Genomic DNA, 8,547 nt, shown 5'->3' on the forward strand with positions numbered 1-8,547 from the left:
CCCCCGCCCAGCTGCCCCTGGCCGTGGGAGGCAGCCGTGAACCAAGCGGCCCTTCCCGCGAGCTCAGGCCAGGGCCCCCAGCTAGGACTCGGCCCTGGGGGACCGCGGGGAGGAACTCTGCCCAGGGGGAAGGGAGGGGCAGCCCCAGCCCTGGGGCAGCTTTGTGTCCCAGGTCCTGCACCTCCCTGCCCCCTCTGCAGTCTCCCCGGCCCCAGGGGCTCCAGGGACCAAGCTCTTCACGGAGCACGACCGCCCGTGCCCCAGGTGACTGCTGTATACACCACCACAGACGCTGGATATGACATTACTGACTCCTGACAGAGCGGCTCCCTACAATAAGAGTTTCCTCCATGGCTCATTTTAACCCCCTGTCTAGAGCCACGCGTTCATCAGGGAGCAAAAAGGCTAAAACGGGGTGGAGGCCAGACCTGGCCATGCCTGACGACACTGACAGCCGAGGAAGCAGCGAGGAAGCACATCTCAGGACACGGCAGCGGCTGGTCGCTAAGAGGGCTCCGCTGTGGGGAGCCCAGCTCGCCGCTTCATCGCTGCTTCGGTCTCCCCAGGACCCCCTCGCTCGGGGATAAGCCCTGCTGTTCACAGCAGCTTTGCCCGAGTGAGGACACTGGGATTCAACGTGCAAGGAACAGAGAGTTGAACTATATTGATTAAGGGCCCAGACCCCACCGTCATATACTCTGGTATCTTTAATGCAGCTGTTGGGAGGTGGGAGTGGGCAAAGTGTGGTCCTAAAAATGAGGCGCACAGGCAGATTTTCTTCCTGTCCCTGCCACAGACACCCTGTAAGAGTCCAGTTCAAGTCACTTACCCTAAACTTTTCAGATGCGGTCACTGTTAGTGTTCCTGGCTTTCTGGGTCAAGACCTAGGTGAAGACCCTGATCTCTGATTTTCAAGAGTATGAGACAGTCCAATACCCATAAAGTCCACTGACCTGTGCTCTGAACAGGGAGTAGCACACTGAGAAATCAGGGTTTAGGTGCCTCATATTAGTCACTTCCCCACCCCAAAATGTGTGTGCATATGTGTGTGTGTGTGCATGTGCCTGTGTGTGCGCGCATGTGTGTACATTTTAGACTGTCATCTCCATGCCCCTTAGTCCCCATCTTCAGAACAGGGATAATAAAAGCTCTTTGCATAGAGGTGTTGTGAAGACAGACACATGGCCGTCCATGAAGCCTTCAAAACCTACAGAGCCCAGTGCCCCAGCAAAGCCCACAAAGCAGCTAATTGTTCTGCCTTCAGTGAAGGATTTGAAGAGCACGCAATAAATAAAACAGAGTCACCCCAATCAGGAGAGAGCAAGATAGCCGAGAGCTGTTCACCCACCCTGGGCACTGACAGAGGCAGAGGTCCTGTGGAAAAAAATTGGGTATGACAGTGTAATTATGGGGCCATCATAGCACCTACGTACAGAAAGCCAAATTGAGGTTGCACAGGAAAGCTTCATTTTGGCATTTTCTAACCTTTGAGCGTTTGACTTGCAGCCTTCATAATGCCCTATTCAAGTTGGGGATTTGCGCATGCGTACGCACAGTGTTTATATAGTCACACACACTGTATGCGAACAACAAGCAGCATATCCTTTTTAATAAATATTTCAAGAAATTCTTTTCAAGCTCTGACTTTTCATCATTTAAAACGCTGGAGATTCACTCAGACTAGGAAATGCAGTGCCGGCACAGAGTCACTCTTTACCTTCATCTCTAACACGGGAAGCCAGTCATGCAAGATGCAAAGTACATTGTATATTTCATAGCTTAAAACACCCTTGCAAACCGAGACACCGTTACTACCCCTCCTTTTACTCATATAGAGTTGAAAAGTAAATGCAGATAATTTAGGAATATACAGATTCAGCATAATCACTATCAATCATTATTTGGACTTCTAAAAATCAGCTGAATGCTAGAATAGTGAACTCTAACAAAACAGAAGCTATTTGTTCTTGCACTGAATACATGCATTTGTGTACACCCCCTCTAACCCTAACCCCCGCCCCAGACATGCACATTCTCTTAAACCAAGTTTTGAAAAGCTTCACTCAGATTTCACAGCACAAACATCCTCTTTCAAGCTGATGCAACCGTGTGCCAAATTCATTGCACATGTCTCAGGAGCAGTCTCCTCTGAATGCGATTCCCTCTGCATTTCCTTGAAGTTACTTACAGTCAGACCCTGTAGTCCATGCTTATGGAAAACTCCTATTGACTTAAGTGTGACTAGCATCCCAATGCTCAAAGGCATGGCAGTTGCCGTTGCTAATAAAGTAATTCTGGAAAGGCTCAGCAACCCTAAAGTGTCCCTCCAAGAGTTATTAGTATTACAATAGCGCTGAAGCACCTCAGATCAGGACCCTGCTGTTGTAGGCAGTGTACAAGCAAGTAACATAAAGACTGTGTAGTGTAGCGCGATTGCCTTTAAAACCATGGAGAAGAAAAGAGCCCAGAACCAGAGATTTTCAGTACATGCCATAGCATGCAGCAGCTGGAGGTCTTCCATGTAACAGGGAAGTCTGTGAGACACTTGATCTCCTAGAAGGAAGTTTACCTTCCTCTGTTTCTACCCTCCCTGAAGCTCGTGTCTTTGGCCTCTTCTTTCTCTATATAAGGCATTTCCTTCCCAAAAAGCTCCTTATTAAGCGGAATCTAGAGCCATCTCAAAGTTGTTTTCCCATCCCCGTGAATCGGACTATGGGGGTCTCTTGTAACAAAATTGCTAAGAATTTCTAGCTGGACTATGTAATCTCAGTGCCTGGTATCAAGGAGGGGAGGGTGGGGAAAGAGCGACATGAAATCATTGACTTGTGACAGACATTCCTCAGTAGCAGCCACCTCCTAATGACAGCTAATAAAGGGAATCTTCTTTTGACAGAGCTGCATGCCTGCTGTAGGACTGGAATGTACCCCCGATAAACCCCCCGATAACCTAGGAAGCAGGGATCACACCCAAAGAGTATAAAAGAGCAGCCAGAAAGAGGAGCAAACAGAACGAAGGAGTGAGCCATCGAGACCAGAAGGGACCTCTCAGAAGCAGCTCCAACTTGCTCCTATTCCAAGCCAACCCAGCAGGATGGACACAAAAGGTTCATTTCTCTACGGGCTCCTGTTGCTGCTGCTCTTCCAGTTCCAGTCCAACCGAGCCAACCCCATCTACAGCCTCAGCCCTGCCAAAGAACTGGCCAGCATGGAGGTGAGGACTCTGCTTTGTAATATTAGGCTATTAGTGTTAGTGAGGTAGGATGGGGTGTCACCTGTTCTCTTTAGGGCAGCTACTCCATCCGGCATAGATTTACAAGCAGAAATCTGGCTGGGGCACCCCACCATTATACGCCCTGTCAGCTTTAACTCTTTGCAAGAGAGGGCTTGCATTCTGCTTGGGGAACCCTGAAGTCCTGAGACCTTCCGATCCCTTCAGAGGGATGCCGAGAGCCATCCAGCTGTGGAGTGCCTGCCTCCTCAGCACAAACACCTGCTCTGAGCAAAAGTAAAGGCAAGTCCCAAGAGGGACTTCAGAAAGGGGTGGCTGCCACTTTCCCAGGGAAGAAAGGAGACTTGGAAATCTCTCACTGAATCACAGGTGCATTAAAGCAGAGAACAGTGAAGCTGTCAGTGTGCATTTACACGGGCAGCACGTGAATACGTGAGCTGGGGTGGGGTGCTGCTGGCACCTGTCTTACATGGACCTTGTACTGTTTGAACAGAGACACTGTGTGCTCATTCAGAACAGCATCCAGTGCTAGGAGGTTATGTTTATACACAGGCTATATTGCTATATCAGCCTAGGGTTCAATACAAAACTAAGGCTCAACCTTGCAAGATGCAGCGAGGTTAGCTGGGTGCTTAAAACTAAACATGTACCCAACTGCTTTGCTGGATTGGGACCAGAGAGCGGCAGATATGCCCCGATGCTGCTAGAAGACTGGCAAGAGTTAAGCCTAAATTCTTTGCACGATGCCTCCAAGCTTGCCAGGTTCTGCTCCTGCAAGCTGCCAAAGGCAGTACATCCAAAGAGACCTGCTCCTCACCCCAGGGCATCCAGCCCTAGGATCAGCTCCCAGCTGATCCGAACAGTCTTTGTAGGCAACCTGCTCCTAGGGTAAGTCAAGGCAGCACCGACCAATTTAAAATTTCCCCCTGAGGACAGGCTTAAAAAATGCCCATTCTACTGAGTTGCACTGACTGCAGCTTTGGGGCTTCCTTCAAAAGCTTCCCTATATAAATCCCATTGCAGTAACCCAAAGGTGGCAGAGATCGGGTGAATCGGTGTGAGGTCTGCAGAAGGCTGCACAGCTGGCAGCCTCCTGGCTAGCCCAAGCTTTGCACTGCAGGCAGCAGCTTCAGCCAGAGACACTGAGAGATGGCCCCAGAAATGCCCCACAGCTGTGCACCATTTGGGAGACAGTCAGGTACATCCTTCTGGAGAGGATGCAGACCTGGATTTCACTCCTTCCCCAATGTACTTCCCCTTCCCTGCGAGGAGTGTCACTGCCATCTGTGCCAGCTCCTCTCACCTTTGCTTAGGGCTGCATGGTGCTTTTGCAGTAAGGAAAAAAAAAAAAAAATCAGACCAGTCTGGGTTGGACAAGGAGGAAACAAGAGCTGCTGGTCCTTGGTAGCCTGACGGTTCTCCAGTTTGCCCCCACTGCACCCCCACTTGCTGGGATGAGGGGTGATACCAAGACAACATGGGTGGAAAGGAAAGTGAGAAGCCCATGGATATGGAGGTTGAAGTCTGCTTTTCCCTTGCAGGCACTCCTGGAGAGGCTGGAGGACAAGTTCTCACTGATGGAAGCCCTGGAGTCTAGCCCCGACCTGCAGGAGCCTAAAGCCGAGGAAGAGATGCCAGCAGAGCTCTTAGAGGACAGTGACGTCCCAAAGCCTGAGCCCAGGTTCACCCCTAGTGCCTCTCAGTCCTACCGTGACCCCTTCCTCAAGAGGCTGAGGGGGCTGCAGGCCCCCAAGATGATGCGCGACTCCGGCTGCTTTGGGAGGAGGATTGACAGAATCGGGTCCCTGAGCGGGATGGGCTGCAATGGTGAGTCCCCTTATAACCCCCCTTGCACACATTGGCCATCAGTTCTCACTCCCCCTATACTCACCCCAGCCCTCCAGTTTTACCCACTCTCACTTCAGGGCCCTCTGCCATGCTCTCCCTCTGTTTAGGTATCCTTCAAGCTCAGGCACCCACCACCCAAGCAATGCTGCTTCCCTTCACTCTCCTCCCAGACTGGTGCCTTGGCTCCCCCTTGTCCAATGTTCATCTCACCTTAGCGAGACAGTTGACTCAGTGGGCAAGAAACAACTCTCTGGGCCTGGGCCTGGCCCTGCCATACCCTGTGGATAAGTCACTGTGCAAACTAGTGGCGCTTGATAAAGTTACCTGAACACTGGGCAATGCAAAGTGCCTAGATACCATGGCGGTGGGCACCACAGAAAGCCTGGGAGATTGTGCTTCAAGTGCCAGAGATATCCAGGTTTGGAAGAGATCATACACATTTTCAGCCTTACATGAGGCTCACATTGTCACTGCCTCACATGTTTGCTTAAAGAAAAAAGGAAAGCTCCAAAAAGAAGGGTTTTAATGAGGGTTCGATAGAAAAGCTCCGCAGAAACGGCCTTTTGTCCGTATCCACACACTTCCCACTTCAGCCAGCCGGGACTGCAAACCAGTGCATCAAGCTGGTCTGCTTCCCATGTCCCTGCCAACAGACATGCCACAAGGAAACCCAAGCACAGAGAGGATGGGGAGTCGTTTTGTTTGGTACAGATTTAGGACTGGATCTCTTGCTGGTGTGAGCCAGAACAGTTGAATCAACAGGGCGATACAGGTTCCCACCAGCTGAGCACCAACCGCAGTAACTAACTAGTATCAGATAAATCCTCTTTTTGAGGAGGTGGGGAAGGGAATATTTTAATACCATTTTAAAAAGACAGTGCCTTCATTAAGAAGCGCTCAGGCATGGTTTCTAATATTATGCCCTAGACATTGTTTTACTTGCGTTCTCCTTCCTCGACATCATATTAGCACAGCATGCGATACCACTGTGCAGCTCTTTCAAGGAGATCTATGGATGAAAGTTGCTACACGTTTCACAAAGCAGAGTAAAGCCTCAGGGGCAAAGTAGTTTTCTAGAGGTTATGCAAGAGAGCTGCCTTGGGCAATTTGATCTGATTTTTAGTCAAGACCTCTGGCGAGAAGGGTGATGTGGGTAACTACAAGCCCTGAAAGGCACAGCAAGTGGCAATAACTTCTCCTCTGTTTTGCTTGCAGGCTCCAGGAAGAATTAAAGCCACTTCCCAGCACTCTTGAAGGATGCTTTCCAGTGCCCATTTCTCCCCGGATGCTTACCATGTGCTTTCTAAACTCTGTCATGGAAAAAAGTTGTGCCTATTTATTTATTTTTATTTATTTATTTATTCAATGTTTTATAAAAAGAACATTTCTTACTTTCGCACCAACAGATCATGTTGAAATAAAACTAACACATTAGTCTTCTAGGCTGGATTTTTCTCTTGTTTGTTGCATTAAAAAGGATGTGGTTTTTTTCCTGAATCAAAGTGCGTATATTTTATGAAGTGCTCTCATCTCCAGGAGGTGGCATCTTACTGATTTACTAGTGATGGACTTCAGAAAACAGCATAGCCGAGCTGGCGAGACGTGAGGGGAACACCTACACCCCTCACTGCCATACCTAAGCCAGATGTGCCTGCTATTAGGATTAGTTACAAGAGCAAGAGACTTGTGCTCATATGGATTAGTCCATTAGGGGAGCCAGCTGAAGCTCTCTCAGTAGGAGAATCCTCTTGCTGGTACAAACTCTCTCCATGGGGCACAGGCTGCAGAATGGGATGGGCCACCTGGGCCATGGCCTGACCAACTTTTAGCACACTAATTTCGCTAGCTATGCAGTTAAAAGAAATAGCTATACAGTTTTAACCAGAATGACAACTGCGGATTTGTGGGTTATATAAATGAACGTGCTAAAAGTGGGCTGGGTGGCCCACCCTGTTTTGTGGCTTGTGCCATGGGGGTTTGCTGGAATAGGTCTGCCCACAGAGCTGTGACCAGCAAGCTCTTTACAACATAGGTAGAAAACTGTTAGGGGTTGGTTTGCACATTTCTTACAAGGGGAGGAAGGGCACATTGCATGTGCTTAACAGCACAAACCAGAGACAAATCAGCAATCAGGTACTTTGATTAGCACCTGCAAAGCATAGCATTTGTAGCGCTTGTGCTGCAGACCCCCCGGGCTCAGAGCGCTGGACTGCAAGCACGAGTCTCTCAGATTTGGGGGTGAGTGTGAATCCCACCATTCTGCAGCCATTTCTCTTTGGTCTTCCCTGGACACCCGTCTCCACCCTGCTGTGGTAATCACAGCCACATGAACACATAGCGAGTTACTTTAGGAACAGGCCTAGGGCCATCTAACTGCAGCTCCGATGGATTTAATTCTGGGCTAGCACCCATGATCCAGAGCTTTCTGAGAATGGGTATCTGAAGCTTGGCCTCCCCAGCCATCCCTCATTTTTAGGGAAAGTCTGAATGCTAAATATACAGGTTGATTTTCCCAAGTGCCTAACCTACATCGTGCTGTTCACATGGAGGTCACCCCAGCTCCAGGTGCCTCCCACTTCTGCAAATCAGCATGCACACTCGGGCATCTAAGGCTAATCACCAGCTTCTGCTTCCACACACCCCAGAAAGCTGTGGTCCACAAGCCAGCAACCTGTTTGTCTTTGCACTGGTGCGCAGATCATGAGACCAGGTCTGATCTCAGATGCACTGGAATAGAGCAGGAGCGACCCCACCAGAAGCAACAGAACTATGCCAGAGTGATGGACAGGGAGATGGAGCCACCTGGGAATTAGTGCTTGCACCAAGCTTAAAATTTGGCCCTCAGAAACACCAGGAGGATGTGGCTATATTGCACTGCAAGGGAATGGAGGACGTGGTCTCATATGCTCCTGCTCACAGCTTTCCCTGTTGCACCCCCCCATGCTCCTTGCTGGGTGCAAGTCTCTCATGCCTACAGACCCACACATCGGTAGGACTGACACACACACGGTTTCTGATCAGCTGTCGCCTGACATGGAACCAATATCCTCCAAGTCACTGCTTGCATGAGTATAAGCCTCCCAGCTGCATTTGACCTTGGGAGCTTTTCTAACAGGACGAGCAGTAACTAGCTGCCTGATGGCAATTCGCTCACACTGCCAACATCACCCATAAGAGGCCACAAGTGGCAGAAGGCAGTGATGCAAGCCAACAGCATCAGAGAGGGTTTCTTTGCAGGGAAAGCCCACACAACAGCATCCACGTAGTCTGTGCAGTTCCTGGGAGACACTGGAGCCTTGCCTTAGCCATGTAAGTGATGGTTACTTGGAGTTTTAAAAGGCTCTCAGTAGACTAGTGGTATTCTGTAGCATCCCAGCTATGAGGGGTTGATGGATGCAAACCAGACACAAAGACCACCAGCTGCCACAACCCAGGTCAGGGAGGGAAGGAACATATTTGTCATGCCTCCT

At 49.8% G+C, this 8,547-nt stretch overlaps 1 protein-coding gene and 1 long non-coding RNA gene across 2 annotated transcripts in view; both read left to right on the forward strand.

The window, feature by feature from the left end:
- Positions 1 to 1,038, forward strand: part of LOC109314265 — an 18,847-nt gene extending 17,809 nt beyond the window's left edge. The window contains exon 3 of the long non-coding RNA XR_002102260.1: positions 245 to 1,038. This is a non-coding gene — a long non-coding RNA (uncharacterized LOC109314265). The remainder of the gene's footprint in view (positions 1 to 244) is intronic.
- Positions 1,039 to 1,085: 47 nt separating this feature from the next.
- Positions 1,086 to 6,574, forward strand: NPPA (natriuretic peptide A). The gene is made up of 3 exons (XM_019541323.1): positions 1,086 to 3,211; positions 4,771 to 5,056; positions 6,293 to 6,574. The coding sequence occupies exons 1-3, from the start codon at positions 3,092 to 3,094 to the stop codon at positions 6,307 to 6,309; spliced, it is 423 nt and encodes a 140-aa protein (XP_019396868.1). The 5' UTR covers positions 1,086 to 3,091; the 3' UTR covers positions 6,310 to 6,574.
- The last annotated feature ends 1,973 nt before the right edge of the window (positions 6,575 to 8,547 follow it).

This window comes from Crocodylus porosus, unplaced genomic scaffold (genome assembly GCF_001723895.1).
Source record: "Crocodylus porosus isolate Cpor-Errol unplaced genomic scaffold, CroPor_comp1, whole genome shotgun sequence".
In the NCBI taxonomy this organism is placed as follows: Eukaryota; Metazoa; Chordata; order Crocodylia; family Crocodylidae; genus Crocodylus; species Crocodylus porosus.

Excerpts from the sequence above, each read along its gene's own strand:
- NPPA (XM_019541323.1), top strand. The coding sequence starts at position 3,092 with ATGGACACAAAAGGTTCATTTCTCTACGGGCTCCTGTTGCTGCTGCTC. Across the intron at positions 3,212-4,770 it reads AAGAACTGGCCAGCATGGAG|GCACTCCTGGAGAGGCTGGA; the intron begins GTGAGGACTCTG and ends TTTCCCTTGCAG.